Consider the following 22,031-nt stretch of genomic DNA (forward strand, 5'->3'; position numbering starts at 1 on the left):
GAAAAAGTGCTCTAACTTACCCAGGTGGTTGGAATGAAGGAGCCCTTGCTTCGCCCCCGCCCCTGTGGGAGTGTAGTCAGCCTTACCTAGCGCGGCCTTCTGCCCTTCGCCCGGCTCCCCACGGTACTGCCACGTCGCAAACGCAGACATGGCTAGAGTAGGTCCAGAGACCGATCACCAGCAAGAACCGCCACAATTCTATCTAGTTTCCACAAAACTCACGTGCGAGGTTCTCCACCATCTCTCTTAACTTCCTCGCCTTAACCGGAAGAGGTGGGTCCACAGACCGGAAAAACTTTCCCTACGCAAAACCTTCCCCCAATCCACGCCTCTTAAGGCTTGCCATTTTAGCCTCACTCTCAACAGCGAATCTTGACGCCTATAGGTTCGTCCTTTTCCTACTTCCTACTCTAGCTATTTCGTCCCCTCCTCCGAAGCCCCGCCCCCCAAAGGGGCGGGAGGTTGTCCCTTTTTCTCAGCTCCTCCCCCTGAAGCCATCGATTCTTCCCCTTGCCCAGGCTAAGGCGGGTTAGTCCGAGCTGTCTCAATTTTTACTTTAGGAAGCAGCGACTGGCGGTGGAGGCGGGCTTCCTGGAGCGCTGTGCTCAGCAAAGCGTGTTAGCTGTGAACACTGTCCAAACTTGATCTGAAACCAGCACTCGGAGTCAAAATAGCAAGGACTTTTCCTAGAGACCATCAGGGAGGGACTAACCACCCTTATTTTCTCTTCTTTTACAGATGAGTAAAACTGAAGCCCAGAGACGAGTGACAGACCCTAGTCACACCTTTTCTGATCTATTGGGGTCTTTCCTTGAGGACTTCTCTCACTACCTCTAATTACAGGTGTTTCCAGTAAATGCTGGTTTGCATTAAGACAGCTAAGTGGCACAGTTTCCAGAAAAACCTGAGTTCAAATTCAGGCTCAAATACTCCTCCCTAAGAGATCTTGGGCAATTTACTTAACTTCTGCCTGCCTCAATTTCCTCATCTATATAATGGGATGTACAGGAGTTAAGGGAAGATAAGTATGGCAGGGATGAGGACTTGCTGAGCCCTTTTCAGGGCTGCTCATCCACCTTTGGTGTCTACCTTTCACTCACTTCTCACCTGTGGCTCCCAGAAGCTATAGCATGCACAGAGGCTGCACTCCAGTAAAACTGTCTCCACAGATGGCCTAAACAGATTGAGGATAACCAACACGTCTCAAATCTGTTGGTGATTTAGGGGGATCTCTACCCTGAGCATGTGAAAAATTCCCCTAGTAGAATGGGCAGATGAGAACAAGTTGTGGTCCAGTGGTCATGAGGATGGCTGAAGAAACTGCTGAAAAACACAGCGCATTGATCATACAATGAAGATACCAAGGTCACTCACTGCATCCCAGGCCATCACCAATTGCCTTGACTTTTGTATTGTCTGGACTTCGATGCTCTGGAAGAGAAAGTAAGGCTGAGGACTTTGTGAAGCTCTGCCTCACTTAAATCCAATTTATACTTGGGTCAAAAGACATCACCATTTGATGTCATTTTGGTCCTCTTTGAGTTTGAAGGACAACTACAACCAACCAATGGGGATAATAGTAGCATCTACCTTGCAGGGTGGTTCTGAGAATAAAATGAGAAGCTATTTGTAATGTACTTTGCAAACCTTAAAGCTCTAAATGCTATTAAGTCAGAACTAGTTCCCCCATTCCCTCAACACACTATGACCTGGTGCTTGGCAAATGCTGGATCAAGTCTCCTAAGGTTAAGGCTGGAAAACCTCCCAGTAGAGGGACTTTCCTATGAAGAATAACATTTACCTATGAGACCCCAGAGTTCATCGCTCTAGTCCAACAGACTGAATTTAAAGAAAATCTAATGCTCAGTGAAAAGGCTTTGTCCAAGGTCATATGACAAGGATTGGAATTTAAAAAACCACTATATAAAATCAGGTCTTCTGATTACATATATCCATTATCTTTCCACTGTAAGTAGAAGTACAGATAAAAATCCATTTTGTGATTTTTCAATGCTAACTCTACTGTCTGACTAGTAAAAATGAAAACTGAGCTTCTTAAATGCATCTTTACTAACCTCAAGAAAGGGGGATTTGAAGAAGGAATTAATTACACAGAATTGGTAGATCAAAGAATGAATCCTAGAAACAACAGTTAATTTTATCAAAGAGAATTACAATTACCAAAAATGTTCAGGATGCAGCTAAAGCAGTACTCAGGAGTAAATTTATATCTCTTAAGTCTAATAATAGAGGAAAGAAAAAGAACATTCATAAATTGAGCATACACCTAAAAAGAAGTAAAAAACATAATAAAATGGAAATTATGAAAATTGAAAAGTCTTAAAATGGAAAGAATAACAATCAGTGAAGTGATCAAAAAAAATTAGAAGCTGATTTAATTGTAATAATTACAGGGTTATCTAGTTCCATTTAAAAAAAACCCCAAATTTCTAGTATAAAAAAACAAAAAAGATATTACAACAAATTGAGATGAAATAAACTATCAAACTACTTTGCTCAATTATGGGCCAACAAACAGATTAAATGGAAAACAATTCAAAAAAATGTAAAATACCCTTATTAAAAGAAACTAATGGGGGCAGTTAGACGGGTTAGTGAATTGAGACCCAAGTCTAGAGATGGTAGGTCCTGGGTTCAAAATTATCTCAAACACTTCCTAGCTGGGTGACCATGGGCAAGTCACTTAATCCCCATTGCCCAGCCCTTACCACTAATTTGCTTAGGAAGAAGTACACAGTATTGATTCTAAAATGGAAGGTAACTGTTTAAAAAAAGGTAATAAGAGAATTTAAGTAAGAGAACTTAACACAGTATTTTTGGGAGAAACACACCCAAGTTTGTAGCAGAGTCTCACCCCAAGAATGGGACTTAAACTCCATTCAATCCAGAAGAAAAGAATTTCATTTTAAGAAGAGGTTTAAGGTGGTATAATAGGTTAATAGGTGGTGGAATAGCCTGGGAGCTAATCGGATAGCTTTAGGATGGATAATCCAGGGGGCTAGTAGAGTGGCCTCTTTGAAGCCAATGGAATAGCAACTCTCCAGTTACTGAGTAGCAGCTTCAACTGTGGAGTAGCAGCTCCAAAAACCCTGGAGCTGATGGAGTAATCCTTGGGGCTGATGGAATAGGTAATGGAGTAGCAACCCCAGGTGTGGGGTCCCAACCCCATATGGGGAGTAGCAACCCAAGGTGTAGATCAGGGTTTACATCCTCTTCCAAGAGAAATCTCCATCTTTTCTTGTTACATTCTAAAAACCCCAGAAAAATCGGCATAGCCAAATTCAGATGGATGTGTGGTTTTGGTATTTTGACACATATGTCATAGAGAATAAGGAGCATGCACAGGTGTGGGGAATGCCAGAGTCCCCATTGTGCATGTCCCATGTTCCCCCAATGTCCACCTTGTCATCGTTTGTCAATGTGGGAAGAGGTCTCCCTACCCTTTTGGAATGTGAACATAGGGTGGAGGGTGAGGCAGATGCAGCCCAGTAGATGACCACTATAGATAAATTATGTCTAACAGTTCAGAATTAAAGATAGAACAATATGGGTGATTAATAAAACAGATTAGGCACAAAGCTGGTAATCAGTATAGCTATTATAGATCTAGTACAAGTGATAGATGAACTGATCAATCTGCAATTCATTCTTGACTAATGCTGAAGCTACAGGTTTTGCAGTTGATGTTTAGTGCTAAATGGTGAGAAATGCAAGATTTCAGAGTATGAGAATCTTGTTCCTATTACTGCCCCTAGCTGCCCATTGCCAGCCTCCATCAATACCAGAAAAAATAAATTGGACAAGCTATAAATGAATTCCTAAAGAAAGATATCCCAGAACCAGATGGATTTACAAATGAATTCTATCAAACATTCAAAAATAGTTAATTCTTCTATTATATAAACTTTGCAAGAAATAGGGAAAGAGAGATCCAACTTTCTTCTATGATATCAAAGAGACTGTCATAATATATTTTTAAAATTATATACTCTGACCAAGTTAGATTTGAGCCAAGGTAGGTTCAATATTAGGGAAATTAATGTTTATAGTTTATAAAAGATCATATAAATAACAAAAATTATAGAAATATACCAATAGATTCTGAGAAAACTTTTGACAAAATTTGAAACCAGTTTCCGTTAAAAACATTAAAATTCATACAAATAAATGTATTTTTCCTTATGATAGCAAATAATATTTATGTAAGGAGCCCATATTACATGTAATAGAGAAATGCCATGGTCCTTTCCAAATAAGATGAAAGATAAAGCAAAAATGTGCCAGAAACATTTATTATAGCAATAATATAAGAAAAAGAAATTGAGGGAATAAGAATGGGAAAAAGGAAACAAAGCTATAGCTTTTTACAGATGATTTGATGGTCTATTTGGAGAACCATAAAGAATCAACAGTAATATTTTCTCACATATCTGGGTCTGAGTGATAAGAGACTGAGGGACATTGGAAGAAGTTCTTGACAGTGAAAGGGGGAAATTTGGGTAAAAGGTGAAGGGCCAGAGATCTTGAAGATGCAGGAGCATGCGGGATGCAGATGATGGAATGTAGGAGGGAGCTTGGAATTCTGAGTGGGGGATCTCAGTGCCTGGGACTGGCAGTTGGGGAGAGTGAGAGAGAGGTTCCTGGAGGACACAACTCCTGACCTTGGCTCTCTCCAGATGGAGTGGGAAGTTGACTCAAATTGCCTACTTTGGTTCTTGTTGTTTCTGAGCGATTCCAGACATCTCATTGCCATCTATTGACTCCTGAGAAGACTCTAATTGAGTTGGATTTTCTAAGTTAACCTCATGTGAGCTGAGCCTACAGACTGTGGTGGCTGTCATTTCTGTCACCTTCTTCCTGATTGATCAATGAGCTCTGACCTAAATCCAACGACTGTTTGGATGGGCTTACCTCAGTTTATTTAGACAGGAAGGTGGGAACTAGATAGAGAGGGAGGCAGAGTAGGTCCAATGGTATTGGACAGGGAAGAGACCCATGAGGGTCAGAGGAAACTGGGACAGATAGATGGGGAAAAGATTAGGGATCTTCCTAGCCCAACATCCTTTCCTAATTCATGACTATCAACCTGAATAAACATACTTCCGGTTCTACTAGAAAGTCAGGCCAGGTTTGGGAGTGAACTCTAGGACTGAGGGTACCCTTGGGCCAGGGAGAAGCAGCTAAACAGCAACAATAATCAACCAATCTTATCACTGGTCTAATTTACCACTTAACAACAGCAAGCCCCAAGAACTCTCTTCTTAAAGGGTTCAAATCCAATGGTCTTTTCTCTCAAACTTCTTAACCTCCCTACAGTATTTGACCATCCTCACTATTCTCTTATGATAGAGATGCTTTCCCTTCTCTGAAATAGCTCTCTCAGTATCCCTTCTATTTAACCATTCTTTCTCTATTTCCTTTTTCATATGACAGACCATAACTGTGGTACTGTCTTGGGCCTTCTCTTTTTTCTCTATGCTTTCTCACTTGGTGACTTCATCAGTTGCCACAAATTTATTTGTCATTTTTATTCAGATTCTTATTTTTTAAAAATATTTTTATTTCTTTAAGTATTTCCCAATTGCATTTTTTAAAGTTTTGACATTCTTTTATTTAGTTACTTTTTTTTTTGCTGAGGCATGAAGCCTACTTTCCTTTTATTTAACATTCTTTTAAAATATTTTATTTCATTAATATTTTCTGACATACAAACATTTTTAACATTCATTTTTTGAAATTTTGAGTTCATTCTTAATTCTTTCTTCCTCCTGTCCTTCCTCTTCCCCTCTGATACTGATTATATGTCATGTGAAGTCATGTAAAACATATTTCCATATTAGTCATATTACGAAAGGAAGCACACATACAAAGAAAAAAGAAAAAGAAAGTAAAAAAGCATGTTTGTCTTGGGCAGATGATTCTTAACTTTTATAATCCAGCACTAATCTCCTCACCCAAAACCACCATTCTTTTAACATCCTTATTTCTTCCTATTAGAATGTGGTTCTTTGTGAGCAGGGGCTTGATGCTTTTCTATTTGCATCCCCAATGCTTAGCATGATGCCTTATGCACAGTAAGCATTTAGTAAATGCCGATTCATTCATTTGTGTCATTCAGGTTCACAACCTCCATGTGATCTGTCATTTCATATTCCCTCTCTACTGCCTATCCAATGAGTTGCCAAAGTTTTTTGTTTTTTCTTTCACCATATTTCTCACTTCTATCCCCTTCTTTTGGACTAGGCCATCTGGTCAAGGGCTACTCATCCACCTTTCCCCCAACTCACACCAGTAGCTCCAAGTTGTATTTTGGGCAGTAGCCATACCCCAGTTAAACTCTCTTGGCAGATGGACTAAACCAGACTGAAGGGAATCAAGAAGCCTCAAAACCATTAGTGAGTTAGGGGATGTTTGTTCTAAGAGACTTTCAATAATTTGTTCAAAGGGTCATGAAGGCAACTGAGGAGTACCTAGAGCATGGTCCGACATCAAAGACCCCGAGGAGGTCGTTTGCAACCTTCTTGATTTTGGTCTTGCCACTGGACTTTGAGGATTCTGGACATCAGAGTGAGGCTGACAACTCTGCCCAACTCTGCCTCCCTTAAATCAAATCTACAGTCAAGTTGAGACCTCACTTTCATTCCCACTCCTATGTCTTTGGTCCTTTTCAAAAATAAAGGACAAGATGGCAGCTGTTTGGTTCAATGAATGGAGAGCCAGGCCTAGAGAGGGGAGGTCCTAGGTTCAAATATGGCCTTAGATATTTCCTAGCTGTGTGGCCCTGGGAAAGTCAATTAATCCCCATTTGCCTAGACATTACCTGAGTTTTTCTTCTATCTTGGAACCAGTATAGAGTATTAATTCTAAGATGAAACATAAGGATTTAAAAACAACAACAAAGAACAAACAATAACTCAAACGCTAGTTCAAGCCTTTGTCAACTCATGACTTATCTTGCCTGGACTATTGCCACAGCCTCCAGGTCTACAACTACCATCTACTCTCCAAAGTCCTGAACTCTTTTTTCCTCACTTGTGATATCTGCTACTTTCTTTTTTCCCACAAATCTCCTGACTAAAAGGGGAGGGGATGAGTTTGAGAGTTTGGAGACTGTCCACTTGGTGGCTTAGCCTCCTTCCCTTAAGTCTTTCAACCCCAAATGAAGGCTACACTTTCACATAATAATTAAAATATCAGCAGAGGTTTTTGATTTTTTTTTCCATTTATACTTATCAATGAAAGTGACTAGATGGGAACAGGAATTTCCAGGAGCCTAGAGTGAATTGTCAGAGCTGTTAATTTAGAGAGAATTACCAAAGGGTCATCAATTGTTATGCTGAGTGGGGCATTTAAAAACCAAGAAATAGAATCCCTTTTTTGTTGTCAGACTGGGCAGGAGAGGCAGAATAGGGAGAGAGCACTGCAACTTTGCTAGAGCCCGCAGAAAGTGCTTCTGAAGACTAGGCAAAGAAGAAAGTAGAGACAAAATTGACTACAAGGTATTGAGAAGCTGAGGGGTGGGGTGAAGGGTGGGGGGTGGGGGAAGCAAATGGTTGCCCTAGGCAAGGACCAAGTTGTCTCCTGACCTTGAATTCTCTGTTGGTCTATTTAAAGAAGTATGGAGAGTTGTTAGTGAAATTATTTCTTCCCTTTTCTCTTTTGATTTTCCAAGTTGACTGTGGCGTTGACTTTCCTGAAAAGTTCTCCTGAGTATGCTTGGCAATACCTGGCTGGAGATTGGAAGAAGTTTTCAGATCTTCACTAAAGGTCAGGCATATATGAATGACCGCATCAAAGAAGGGCTCTGAGATCAAAGCAGAATTGCAGTAACTCAAAAGAAATGCGAGATGTGCAAATGTAGAGGCAATTTCGCTTTGTGTCAGACTTGTGGTAAAGCTTTCTGAGCTCATCTTGGTCTGATCAGCCCCAGAAGGACACACTGTACATTAACCCCAACATCATTATGCCATTTTGGTGCTCTTCAACTGGGAAGGACACTAGCCAGAGGAACTGAGAGACTAGGAATTTTGACACGTGCATCTTTTCAGTTCTAATTTAATTTGCTGAATGCATTTTAATATATGATGTGAATGTATTTTCCTTGGGTCAAAATTAGGAAGGATAAAAGAATCTTAAATGCCACGGAACAAATATAGGCTAATTGCCACAAATTCGTGTATAAACAATCAATAAAGGAAGTGAATCAGCTCCTGAAAAAATTGGGAAGTTTCCTAAGTAACCCTATTAAATGTAAAGTTCTTCCATCATCCAGTGGCAGCTGAGGAACAGAAATAACTTCCAATAATTGACTGAGAAGATCAGTGATGCCTCATGGGACCTAGATAAAAAGCAGTCTGGCCCCACTCTAAATCAGTCATGTCTGGAGGTAAATCCATACCAGCAGGGATGTGCTGGAGCCAGATACAAGCAGGTCCTAAGAGCTAATTGGTAAAATTTTAGTATATCTGGATATATATCTCTATATCTGGAAAAGAAAAGTGCTTGATTTATTTTTTGTAATTGTCTAGACTTAAAGTGATGCAGAAAATGTTAATAATCCAAATGAAACAAAAGTTTTTCTTGAATACAACTGTTTTTCAAAGCTCTTGTTAAATATATACCAGCATATTACTAGATATTGGGATAGAGAATTCTCTAGTGTTTTGGGGGTTTTTTTGTGCCTCAGGGAGAATGTAGCAAAGGAGGGGTAGGTAGGAAAGAGATTTCTCTTTTCTCCTTGGCACATTAGAAAAGGAATTTTGCAATAGAAGCAAGTGGCCCTGTCCAATTGCAGAGATAAGTTGAGTCCAAGATAGTTCAGAGACAGGTACCTAGAACTGAAATGATATTGAGAAGATGGCAAGCCCAGAACTAAATTAACTTTTGCTACTTCTAAAGGATGGATTTTAATTTCTCCTGAAATAATCAGATTGTTTCTGTCTTTTCAAAATGTGATCCAAGAGGACAGCTGGGTGGCTAAGTGGATTGAGAGCCAGACCTAGACTAGTTCAAATCTAGACTCAAATACCTCCTAGTTGTGAGACCCTGGGCAAGTCACTTAACTCCCATTGCCTAGCCCTTACTGCTCTTCTGCCTTGAAACCTATACACAATATTGATTCTAAGATGGGAGGTAAGGATATGCTAATTATAATTTTTATTGCATTATGATCTGAAAAAGTTGCATTTATTATTTCTGCTTTTCTGCATTTGTTTGTGATGTTTTTATGCCCAAGTACATGGTCAATCTTTGTATGTGTACCATGTGCTGCTGAAAGGAAGGCATATTCCTTTTTATTCCTATTCACTTTTCTCCAGATATCTATTAACTCTAATTTTTTAAAGATTTAATTCACTTTTCTTCTTTCTTTTTTATTTTTTGGTTTGATTTATCTAGATCTGATAGGGGAAGGTTGAGTTCCCCCACTAGTATAGTTTTACTATCTATTTCCTCCTTCAGCTCCAAAAGTTTCTCCTTGAAAAATCTGGATGTTACACCATTTGGTACATACATGTTGCGTATTGATATTTCTTCACTGTCTGTACTGCCTTTTATCAGGTTGTTATTCTCTTTATTATCTCTTTTAATCAGATCTGTTGGCAGGTAGGGGTTTAAAAAAATCTGATCCTAATTACAATTAATTGATTTGACTTGTAACTGCCCAAGACATAATTCTTTGTCTCTGAACTTAATTCAGAAATTTAGCTGACCTGTAATGAGTTAAATTTAGAAATCAATTTCTCCTGTTAATCACTCTCTTCTATTCTTAATGTCAAGGAATCCTTGAGGGATGCAGGTAGACACCAGGGAGTTTCTTCTAGTATCTTTATACCACGGAGCCATCTTTCAAGGATGATTGATTTGTTATACAAGGAAGTCTACTTCATTATCTCTGTTCTTACAGATGCAGCTGAACTCAATAAACATTTCTTCGTCACAGGAGGGAAGAAAGGAGTTGTTGGTAGCCTTCATTCTCAATTTCCATCCAATCATATTTTTTTCCATCTGTGCTGATAGCTTTCCTATTTTCTAACTTTCCTAATACTATAAAACATTCTGTTAATTCAATAACTGGATTGTAGCTTCACTGGGGAAGCTTAGATCCTCTTTATTGGTAAATTTGTGCTTTACTACTATATTGATCATACTTCGAACTTTATGCCTCTGTCTACCTTAATTTTTTAATTGTTACATTCCCCAAAGGGCACAATAGTGCCCTAGGCCAGGATCTCAACTGAATAGGAGGACGACAGGAGACAATAGCCAAGGATATACTAGTTCTAGGGTAGGGTTTGCAGTTCTCTAAATTGCATAGCAAAACGCTAGTGGAAGAGTGTAAATGAGGCAGAAGCTGGTGATAGTGAAAACCATGGCCAAGTGCTGGAGTCATATGCAACACCCAGAAGCAAGTCTAGAGCCCAGAAGAGAATCATAATTAGAGGAGGCATCTTGCCTTATAAAGAACAGCTTGTGGATATCACAGGAAGACACTGAGAAATCTAATGGTGGTAGAGCTATATATTACCTTGAGGAAATATCAACAACTACTGTACATTTTTTAAGGTTTAGACACATTTAAAATTATTATTTATTTTTAATATATTTATTTTTATAGTTAACATTTTTAAAACATGTATTTAAAAATTTTTTTTAGTTCTATGTTCTTTCCCTCCCTTAAATGGAATTTCTCTATCTCTTCCTGATTTATGTTGTTCATAATATTTGGAAATGCTGATGCTTTTATGTCCTGCTACTTTGCTGAAGTTGTTAATTGTTCTAAATACTTAAAAAAAAAACAACCCTTACCTTCTGTCATGGAATCAATATTATGTATTGGTTCCAAGGTAGAAGAGTGGTAAGGGCTAGGCAATGGCAAATAACTTGCTAAGAATCACACAGCTAGGAAGTGTCTGAGGCCAGATTTGAGGCCAGATTTGAGCCCAGGATTTTCAGTCTCTTGGCCTGACTCTCAATCTACTGAGCCATTCAGCTGCCCCCCCCCCCCAACTACTTTTTAGTTGGTTCTCTAGGATTCTCTAAGTATATCATATCATCTGCAAAAGGGATTGGTTTGTTTTTCATTGTCTATTCTAATGATTTTTATTTCTTTTTCTTCTCTCATTGCTGGAGATAGCATTTTCTGTGCAATATTGAATAATAGTGGTGAAAATTAGCATCCTTCCTTCACCCCACTCTTATTGAGAAGGCTTCTAGTTTAATCTTCATTATAAATAAAGCTTGCTGATGGTTTTAGATAGATACTACTTATCATTTTAAGTAAAGTTCCATTTATTCCTACACTTCATAGTAATTTTAATTCAAGAGTGAATGTTGTATTTTGACAAAAGCTTTTTCTCCATATTTTAAGATAACCATGAGGTTTTTGTTATTGGTGTGGTCATTTATGTTGATAGTTTCCTTAATATTGAACCAGCCCTGCATTCCTGGTATAAATCCCACCTGGCCATAGTGTTTGATCTTTATGATATATTGCTATAATCTCCTTTCTTCATTGTTCATTTTTAAAGCATCTAGTATGTACCAAGAAAAAGTGCCAAACACTGGGCATAAAAAAATGAAACCAACCAAACAAAAAAACCCCCTGCTCTCAAGGAGCTCACAGAGGAACAGGGGAGATAATATACAAACAAGTACGTATAGACAAGATATAGAAAGGATAATTTGGAAATGATCTCTGAGGAAAATCACAGTAGTAAGGCTGATCAGGAAAGAATTCTTCCAGAAAGTGATGTGTTAGCAGGCACATGAAAGAAGTCTGGAAAGTCAGGAAATGAAGGTAAAGAGGGAGAAAATTTCAGATATGGCAGAAGCCATTAGAATATTTGGAGTTGAGAGATGGAGTGTTTTGTACAAGTAACAACAAAGTAGCCAGTGTTACTAGATGACAGAGTGGATAGAGCACTGGGCTTAGAATAAAGAAGAATTCAAATGTGGCTTCGGATACTTTCTAGCTGTGTGACTCTGTTAACCTTGTTGGCCTCAGTTTCCCCATATGTCAAATGATCTAGAGTTGGGAGGACTTGTGTTCAAATTTTGCCTCAGACTTTAGCTGTGTGACCCTCTGCAAGTCACTTAACTCCAATTGCCTTACACCTTGCTACTTATATGTCTTAGAATTGATACTAGGATAGAAGGTAAGGGTTAAAAGACAATTAGGGGAAAGAAAGTATCACTTTGAAGAGGGTGATTAACAGTGTCAAAGGCCTCAGAGTGGTTGAGAAGGATGAGGATTGAAAAAAGGCATTTGGTAATTAAATTATCATTGGTAGCTATGGAGAGAGCAGTTTTAACTGAATGATGAGTCAAAAGTCAGAAAGGCTGCAGAATTAAGAAGATAGTAAGAGGAAAGGAAGTGGAGGCACTGATTATAAATGGCTTTCTCAAGGAGTTTAGGGATAGCTAGTAGGCATTAAATCAATGGATCAAATGAAGGTTTTTTGAGTTAAGGAAGATATAGACATGTTTGTAGGAAGTAAGCAAGCATTAGATAGGGAGAAATTGAAGATTAGTAAGAGATCAGGGATGATAGAATGACAATATGCTAGAGAGGAAGGAATGGAATGGCATAATTTGTACATGTAAAGAGGTTTGTCTTATGAAAAAGAAGCACTATCTCTTCATTTAAGACTGAGATGAAGGATGTAGAGGAAAATTACTAGCATGAATACCAAACACACAACCTTTACATTTATTCATTGCATAGTACCATAATGGGCACTGGGAATACAAAGAGAAAGATGAACCAGTCTCTGCCCTCAAGGAACTTACTGTCTTTGTGGGATGGGAGAAGCCTGTAAGAATTACAATATACACAGATGAGAATAATTCTAAGGAATCAGAGGAGGAAAGCCTAGGACACTCAGGTTTTTTTTTTGTTTGTTTTTGCGTCTGTTTCCATGAAAAACAAAACAAACCAGACAACTTTTAGACCATCCTCCATGAAGTTGCTAAAGTGATATTCCTTTCCTTTATTTTATTTTATTTTATTTTATTTTATTTTATTTTATTTTATTGTCATGCAAAACACACTTCCATATTTGTAATTATCAGAGCACACTCACTCATAAATAAAACAATAAATACACTAATGTGAAAGACGACTTTAACAGTTCTTTATCTGCAGGTGGATAGCATTCCCCATCATAAGTCTTTCGGGATTGTACCTGATCTTTGCTTTGCTGAGAGTAGCCAAGTTTTCATAGATGATCATCCTACAATATTGCTGTTACTGTATATAATTTTCTCCTAGTTCTGCTTATTTCTCTGTATCAGTTTCCACAGATCATTCCAACTTTTCCTGAAATCAGTAATTTCTTATAGCACAATAGTATTCCATCACCAACATGTACCACAATTTGTTCAGCCATTCCCCAATTGATGGATATCCCCATAATTTCCAATTCTTTGCCACTACAAAAAGAGTTGCTATAAATATTTTTCTAAAAGTGGATCTTTCCCCCAAAATGATATTCCTAAACCACAGGTCTTTCCATGTCACTCACTTGCTCAATAAACTCCAGTGACTTCCTTTTACCTCTGGGATCATTTTGTAAACTTCTATTTGGCATTTAAAGACTATTATAACCTGTCTTCAATCTACTTTCCCAGGTTTATTAATAATTTCTTCCAGGCATTTTAGTGGTCAAATGGTCTACCTGTATTCTCTTATATACAGCACTCCATCTTCCACTTTCCACTGCAAAGGCTGTTCCATATGCCTGGAACTTACATTCCCCATTTCAGCCGTTTAGAATTCCTTACTTTCTTTGAAGCCCAGGTCAAGTGCTACTTCTTACACAAAGACTTTCCCCAGCAGTTGATTCCTCCTCCTTAAGATACATTGCATACACTTTGTATATATGTTTTTATTTACTACATACATATGTGCTTTCTTCTCATATAGAATTTCAGCTTTTTGAGAGGAAGGACTGTCATTTCTGTCTTTTATCCTCAGTACTTAGCACAATATCTGGGAGATGTAGGTCCATGATAAATGCTTGTTGATTATTTGGCTTTGTTACTCAAAATTAAATGCATTATAAGTCATTATAGAAACTTCCCCTTCCCCCAAGGGCATATTGTGAAGTCTCAGGGTACAATGTTGAAAAAAATGCAAGCTCTATTTTACTCAGTAATTTAGTGTATTTTGTTCTTTAGTTTCTTAACTTTTACTATTTAAAAATATGCTATATTTAAATATATTTACATATTCTATATCCTAGACCAAGAGTCCTGATCCATCCTCCAAAAGCTACTCTGCTCTGTCCCACCCAGAAATTGAGTCTTCATTTCCACCCCAGTCATTTTCAATCAGATGCAAGTGTCTAACTTCCTCTCTCCTTTCTCCCGGATCCCCTCTTCCAGTTCTCTATTTAACCTAATCCACACTATCAAAGCGATGGTGCTTTAAGCATTTCATGAATGCTTTTCATTCATTCTTTGTAAACAGTAATAAAAACTCCACCTATTTCTCCAGTGTTGTGAGGATCAATAGTAACCTTAAAGCGCTATGTAGATGCTAGCTATTCTTGTTACATATGTGCACAAATATGCAACATTAATATGAAACTTTCAGATTATTATTATCCTCATTTTACAGATGCCGTTGAATGAATGAAAAACATTTAGGTACTTACTATAAGCCTCGCGCCTTCCGGGATACAAAATACAAAGGCTAGGACAATCTTTGTGCTCAAGGCATTCATTACATTCTATCGGGGTCAAAGAAAGGTATTTTGGTTAGGGATAGTGAGAAGAACCAAAAGGCAAACTCATTGACTTTGGCTTCTTTCTCGTTCCTGGAATAAGAAACTCCATCTTCTGACTGGTCATTTGCAATGTCTGTCTTCGGTACCTGGAAAGCTCTCTTTCCCCTCTGCCTTCCTTGAAAAAGGGGATCCTTAATGCTAGTCCTTTCCCTCTGTGAATGAATTCCAACATACCCTTTCTATGTTCTGTTTGTATAGATTTGTTTGCATGTTGTCTCCTCTATTAGACTGTAAGCTCATTGAGAGCAGGGACATTCTTTTACCTCTCTTTAAATCCCCAGCGCTTAGTGTATAAAGACAGACTTGTTTATTGACTGAATAGAAAGTGGGCAAACCATTGACATTGGCCATTTTACCTTTCCTAGAACAAGAAACTCCATCTCCTGACTCTGCATTTTCAGTAGTATCCAAGATGCTTAGAATGCTCTCCCACTTCATCTCCGACTTCCTTCAAGCCCCAGCTAAAATTCTATCTTTCCTGATCTCCCTTAATGCTAGTTCTTTCCCTGTGCTGATTCTATACCATTTTTTGTTTGTATATAGTTGTTAGTATTGCTGTCTCCTCTATTAGACTGTGAGTTCCTTGAAAGCAGGAAGTTTTCCCGCCTTTCTTTATAGCGATTAGCACAGTGTCCGGCACATACTGGGAACTTATGATTATTGACTGATGCCCATTGAAACCCCTCACCTTACTCGAACAAGAAAGTCTAGACGCTTAATATTTATTGACTGAATGGCGAGTGGAACAATAGGGCAGTCTTTTGACACCGGCCACTTTACAGTTCTGCACACACCTATACATAAATGCACATATATATTTCCAAAGTCCACAAGGTGGCAACGCATCCCAAAGCCGATCCGAAGCTGAGACTTGGCGGATTCCAGGGCTTGGGGCAGCGCCAAGAGGCACACGAGCCATCCCAGAACTGAAAAAGTCTGAACCCGAGCTGCGGCGGCAGGCAGCCCCAGGAACTGCACCAAGTAGCTCCAGGGAGAACAGTCTCCCCAACTCAAGAAAGCAGCCCTTTGTGAGACCTAACCCAGGTTCAGCTGCTGGGGCAGCGGCGGCGACCATGATTGGTGGGGATTAAAAAAAAAAAAGTCAGTTTCCTTAAAGTCGGGATGGATCAGTTTGTGACTGGTTGGGCTCCTGGTCTTGCCAGGGCATCCAATCCTGCAGTCGTTTATTGATAATATCCAGTCTAGATAACAGCCCAATGGGGGCATTCTAAATTGGATCGTGATTGGTCGGAGGGAATTCCGCTTCCAGCAGTAGTAAACACACGGCGACTCTCGGGACCTAGGATTGGTTAGTGCCGAGGCTCTCAAGAGTAAATCTCACCAGGTCGGGTGCCTTGCTTGGCCCCGTCCCGGCCCCACCCTCTCCCTTTGCTGATTGGTTACTGCATGACCGACTCCGGGGGGGGGGGACTAGGCTGTCGAATGTCACTTCCTGTGGCTGCCGCCGCCTCAGTTTCACAACGCCGCAGAGAGAAGGGACTGGAGAGTGCTGGGGCGGGTGGGGGGGAGGGCAAAACTGGGGAGGGGGGGTGGGTGGGTAGAGAAGACGAACCCACCCCTGAGGCAGCGGCTGGCCAAGTGACCGCCAGCCCCCCCTTCTTCCTTTACGGCCGTACAGGGTTGGAGCTGAGTCGCCACCGACCAGCGGAGCAGAAGGGGCGGGGCTCGGCTAAGGCAAGGCGACCCCCCGCCGCGGGAGGGGCGGGGAGGGTACCGCGAAGGTGGGGGTGGAAGGAGGCGAGGAGGGAGGAGAGTGTCCTCGCGTGGGAGGGGGGTGTGGGGGAGCGGGAGCGCGCTCGAGGCTGCTTCACGCGCGGGCGGACTCCGTGTGCGCGCGGCGGCGAGACTGGAGACGGGGTGGGGGGGTGGGGGGATGGCGAGGCGTTAGCTGGGGAAGCGCACAAGTGTGAGGGGGGAGTTGTATGGCCTGACGGGCGGACTGCCTGGCTGTCAGTCGGGCATTGTTCTGGCGTGAGTGTAGTTGTCAGCTTTCCACCCCGAGGGCTTCGCGGGTCCGGCTGGTTCAGCGACGGTGGAAAGGGAAGGAGGGGGAAAGAAGGGAGGGAGGGAAGGAGGGACGAACGGACGGTACTTTTGCGCAAGCGCGGTGGGCAACAGACAGATTTGTGCCCCAGACACTGGACTGTGCAGGGTGACGAGGAAAGGGAACCCCAAGACTAAATACTCAATAGATTTCTTCTCTTCGGGGTTAGAGTACCTTCTTTCCACCAAATGCTGTGGCCTTTTGGTTTCTTTGGGTGAGATCTGGTTAAAACAGAAGATGATGTGATGTAAAATACCCTGGTATAGACTATGAACTGGTGGTGAGTAAAGGGTCCGTCTTGTTGTCTGGGTGTGGGTATGGCAGGTTGGCCCCTCAGCCTCTCCATCTAGCCTTGTATTTACCTTTTTTTTCTTTTCCCAGGGAAAAATTGTAACATATAGGGAATACAGATTAGAATTGATATCACTATTTGCTCTTTGGGTGTTTCATTTTACCCCAAAAGGTTGATGACAAATATTCAGGATAGAAAAATTTAAATTAATTAAGGCTATTATATATTTTTGGATTTTAAAAAAAGGAATAACCTATTTTGAATGATAGTTCATTAATATTTTTAAGAAGTAGAATTAAAAGATTTCATCAATGTCTTATAGTTTTTTAATTTGGTAATGTTTCTAAAGCCTAAGTAGAGTATTATTATTGAGAACTCTAAATTCTTTTAATAATATTTAATTGTTGCAGCAGCTCTGAGAAAATAATCATTGTATGGCTTGGCATTTTGAATGGGATTTTCTCTTTTATGAAGAGTAGTTAATTTTTTTCTCTAATCCTTGAGGTCCCTGAGGGTGGGAGTGGTTGGTGGTGTTGACTGTGGACTGGTGGTAAGTCTGTAGGGAAAGTGGAGCTGGGAATCGGTGTTGACTGTAAAGTCCCTGAGTGCAATGGGGGAGGAGCTGGTCTCTTCATCTCAGTGAGTCTCAGCAAAACTTAAAGGGGGGAGAATCGTGGTTGTGCCCCTTTTGGAAATCTGCCAGACAAGACTTAGAACTGTTTGTTCTCTGGTAGGTCCCTAATTTTTCCTTGAAAACTCCTGGTATAGAAAATGTGACTGAATGTGTATTGATTCTTAAGATTTTTTTTTTTGAGGTTGCTTTTTTGAAATATAGTTATAATATCAACATGCTTTCTTGTGATTTGGAGAGTAGTGAGGGGGAGCTGACCTGGGAGCCAGGAACACCTGGGTTCAAGTCCTACTTCTGAACACATAATAGCTGAACAATTTCCAGCAAATCACTTAATGTCTCAGTGCCCTAAGGAAGTCCTTAAAACTAGAAATTCCCTGGTAGAGAAAGTTCATTATACTAATGAAATTCCTCCATATCCTTTCTTTTGTTTTTTCAAATTTTTAGTTTTTCCTTTGATAAACATTTATTTTTCTCCTGTATACCTTCCACTGGGGGAAAATAAAATAAAGAGAAAGATCATCTTTATAACAAATATATGTAGTTCAACAAAGGAAGTTCTAGCATTGGCCTTATCCAGAAATGATTATCTCATTTTGTATATTGAGCCCATTGTCTCTCAGGAAGTAGTAGTTCATCATTAGAACTCTGGAATTATTGTTGGTTATTTTGGTGTTCAGAGTTCTTAAGGCTTTAAAAATTGTTTGTCTTTTCAGTGTTTTTGTTATATAAATTGCTCACCTGGTTCTGCTCCTCACTATCAGTTCATACAAGTCTTCCCAGGTTTCTCTAAAACTGTCATTCTTTAATGGTACTATAGTGCTTTATTCATCTGCCATAATTTGTCCAGCAATTTCTCAATTGGTGAGCACTCCCCCTAATTTCCAATTTTTTGCCCCTACAAAAAAAAATGGTGCTTTATGTATATTTAGACATGGTCCTTTTTTTTCCTTTGATCTATTTGTGCATATCCCTATTCTTATGATTTACCTTTTTCTTGAAAAATTAGTGACTGCCTTCCCTTCCCTCCAGAAAAGTCTATTTATTTGAATAGTCTACTAGGTTCAATTATATTATTCCTTGTCACTAATTTTATAATTTAGCCAAGCTGTCCAATCTACTTTTCTCCTAATAGGAAATTCTGTCTTTTCCCAGATTGCCTTTGCAAAGACTGTCTGATCCCCCAAAATAAAATATTCTCCCTCCTTACCTTTTCCACTTGGAATTCAAGGTTTATTTCAAGGCTGAGCTCAAGTGCTGCCTCCTCCACAAGGCCTTGTTCCAGTTGTTGGCTCTCTTCTCCATTTTTTTGTGTTTCTTATACTGATGGGTCTGTGAACCTCTTATATTCTTCCATAGAATATAAGATCTATAATATTGATATGTATTTATTGGTCGATTTATTTGATTCAAGTTTATTGTGTTAAGATCTGGAAGAAGTTTCAAGAACTGCAATCAAAAAAATAGATATTTTGAGGTCAGCTCTTTCAAAAGGGAATGTTTTTAATTTATAGAACAATAATAGTAACTTAATATAAACTATAAAAACTGTAGTTTTCAAGTCACTTTTTTATAGATACTTGAAATACTTGTGTATTAAATTTCAGTCTTTAACAACACTAAGATTGTAAAAGTACTATCTTCATTTTTAAAATGAAGAAACAGGCTCAGAGAATGAAATGACTTGTACTGGTTGATAAAGATTTGAGATATTTCCTGGTTCTTGAAATGTATCTAGAGTCTAATATTCAGCATAATTGCCTTTAATGTAGTGTGGAATCAGATGTCCCCAGACTGGGTAAAGACATATAAATGGCTCACATTCAGTGAAATATAACACAGTTTTTTGTACTATTTGGGATTAAGTCTTGACTCACTGTTAGCTCTCAAGTTTACAAAAAGGTGCATATGATTATGCTAATATTTTTTTCTTCTCTACATTTGATCTAAATTATTTTACATCTTAAAAATTCCAAGTGTTGGTCAGGTTTGAAATAACTAATTTGTGTTAGTGTAGCAGGTGGGATGAAGTGTAACACTACACTGCACCTTTTGTTTAAGTATAAAATGAACTTCAAATGTGCTAAAAGACCAGCTGTCTCTGCAAAATGAACTATTGCCCTTTAACAGTTGCTTTCATTACCAAATTGTCTCTCTTGGGCCTGAGACCAAATTTATAAGATTTTTTTCATTTTTATTTGATTAGGACTACATTCATGTAGTTACTGCTAGTTGTTATAATTTGTCTTTGAATATTCAAACAAATTAGGAATTAGGAATATTCACACAAATTGAATAATATTCACACAAATTGAATATAATAGTAGCTTATATTTATAGTTCACCAAGTGCCATCACTTATATTTTCTTACATCACTTATATTTTCCGACTTGATCCTTAAACTATCAATTGGCAAATAATTATTATGTCCCAGTTTTATGTTAAACATTGTGCTGGGCTCCAGGATATGAAGAAAAAAAGTAACACAATGCTTTCCCTCATTTAGCTTAATTTCTATTGGAGAGACAACATGCACACATATAATTGTAAAGGGAGTAAAGACAAGGCAGTTGAGTGTTTGGGGAATGGACTAACAGTCTGAGGAATTAGAAAAAGCCTCAATGTAGAAGACAACATTTAAGCTGGTCTTTAAAGGAAAATACAAATGAGAGAGAGAGAGAGAGAGAGAGAGAGAGAGAGAGAGAGAGAGAGAGAGAGAGAGAGAGAGAGAGAGAGAGAGAGAGTGTGTGTGTGTGTGTGTGTGTGTGTGTGTGAGAGAGGCAGGTTGTAAATTTTCACCTACCAAAGAAAGCAATTTGCTTTTGACCCTATAGGTATCAGTAAACCAGCAATAATAATAATAATGGTTAGCAATACTAATAATAATAGTTAGCAATAATAATGCCACTTACTATGTGGCAGGCATTGTGCAAATTTCTTTACAAATATTATTTTATTTGATTCTCATAGCATCCTGGCAAGGTGGTTACTACTACTCCATTTTACAGTTGAGGAAATTGAAGCAATCAGATGTTAAACGACTTGCCCAGGGTCACACAGTAAGTGTCTGAGGCCATATTTGAACTCAAGTTTTCCTGACTCCATGTCCATCGATCTATCCGCTGTACCACCCAACTGTTTAGAGAAAGTAGGGAAGTAATATTAGAACTGTGCTTTAGGAAAATTACTATGTGTTGGAGATGTATTGAAGAGGGGAGAGGCTAAGTGGTGATTGTAGTAGGCAAGGTGTGTGCTGTTTTATGGGATGTGGATTTCTCTGAGTTATCTGGGTGTGTAACAATAGAACGTATGCTGTGACAGATTCTCTCATACCAGAAGGGTTTCAAGTGTGTATTTCTTGTGATTTATATCTGTAGGCTGAGAACCAGCCTACCTAGTTGGAGAAGCTCATCACCAGGTTGACTAATGAATTCCAGCCACAGCACCTCTTGAAGACTGTCTGCTAAGCTAAGTAAGATAAACATGTCTGCTAAATAAGAAATATATGTCTATGAAGGGAGTGCTCATGCTAATAAAATTTCAGATTCTTAAAATGTTGAAGAGAGTAAGATAGGACCTTCTCTTTCTTTGCTATGTATTTTGGTTATGTCATCAACTTCCATGGATTCACTTCCATTTCTATGCAGATGACTCCCAAATGTATATATCCAGAGCTTATTATGATTTTTGAATTTCTCTTCTACTAAACTATAAGCTCTTTGAAATGAGCTTTGTATCTCCAGCGCTTAGCGTAATATCTGGCACATAGTAGGTTTGATAAATGTTTATTGACTGATTGAATTATCTGAATACCAGTTTTGCCAAACCAACACTCACTGTTTACTGGACATTTCTCCCTGGCATTTTAAACCAAGAATGTCTGAAGCAAAATCTCCACACACCCTGACCTCCCCCAAACCAGTCCCACCCAACTCCATGCTTACTTATTTCCATTGAGGATACCATTATTCTTCCAGAAGTCTAGGCTAACAATATTAGTCATTCTTGATTCTTCCTTTATTTTTCATTTCCCATATCCCATCAGTTGCTAAATCTTGTCAGTAATACTCACATAGCAGCTTTCATTCTCATAAGTGTCTCCTTTCTATTTACATGATGTTCAACCTCCTTAATTGATCTCCCTGTTTCTTGTTTTCTCCTTTTTAAATTTATCTTCCAAAATCATCTTCTAAACAAAGGTCTAACCATATCCCCTATTTCCTCTAGGATGA

General features: G+C 39.1%; 2 protein-coding genes and 1 long non-coding RNA gene across 14 annotated transcripts in view; 2 read left to right on the plus strand and 1 right to left on the minus strand.

Moving 5' to 3' along the window:
* Positions 1–392, minus strand: part of POLR1E (RNA polymerase I subunit E) — a 30,885-nt gene extending 30,493 nt beyond the window's left edge. Inside the window, exon 1 of one of the 2 annotated variants that reach the window (XM_007498002.3) lies at positions 87–392. In XM_007498002.3, coding sequence (XP_007498064.2) covers positions 87–150 — 64 coding nt within the window. In that variant the 5' untranslated portion in view covers positions 151–392. The remainder of the gene's footprint in view (positions 1–86) is intronic. The other variant, XM_056806707.1, reaches the window with a different exon arrangement.
* Positions 393–4,637: 4,245 nt separating this feature from the next.
* Positions 4,638–9,963, plus strand: LOC130455644 (uncharacterized). Of its 2 annotated transcripts, XR_008913756.1 has the most exons (4): positions 4,638–4,828; positions 7,409–7,520; positions 7,694–7,788; positions 9,799–9,963. It is a non-coding gene; the product is annotated as an uncharacterized LOC130455644 (long non-coding RNA). The 2 variants fall into 2 exon arrangements; XR_008913755.1 differs by having other exon boundaries at positions 4,638–7,520.
* Positions 9,964–16,263: 6,300 nt separating this feature from the next.
* The window catches only part of ZBTB5 (zinc finger and BTB domain containing 5), a 41,161-nt gene continuing 35,393 nt past the window's right edge, over positions 16,264–22,031 (plus strand). For 4 of the 10 annotated variants that reach the window (XM_056806709.1, XM_056806712.1, XM_056806711.1 and 1 more), the window contains exons 1-3: positions 16,716–17,155; positions 20,770–20,858; positions 21,177–21,271. Coding sequence is in view for 1 of the 10 variants with exons in the window: in XM_016423803.2 (XP_016279289.1) it covers positions 17,145–17,155 (11 nt within the window). In the remaining 9 variants the exon portion in view is untranslated. Of the gene's footprint in view, positions 16,506–16,707; positions 17,156–20,769; positions 20,859–21,176; positions 21,272–22,031 lie in introns of those variants that run through there. The other 6 variants (XM_056806708.1, XR_001623306.2, XM_016423804.2 and 3 more) reach the window with 6 other exon arrangements.

Source organism: Monodelphis domestica, chromosome 7 (assembly GCF_027887165.1).
Source record: "Monodelphis domestica isolate mMonDom1 chromosome 7, mMonDom1.pri, whole genome shotgun sequence".
Taxonomy (NCBI): domain Eukaryota; kingdom Metazoa; phylum Chordata; class Mammalia; order Didelphimorphia; family Didelphidae; genus Monodelphis; species Monodelphis domestica.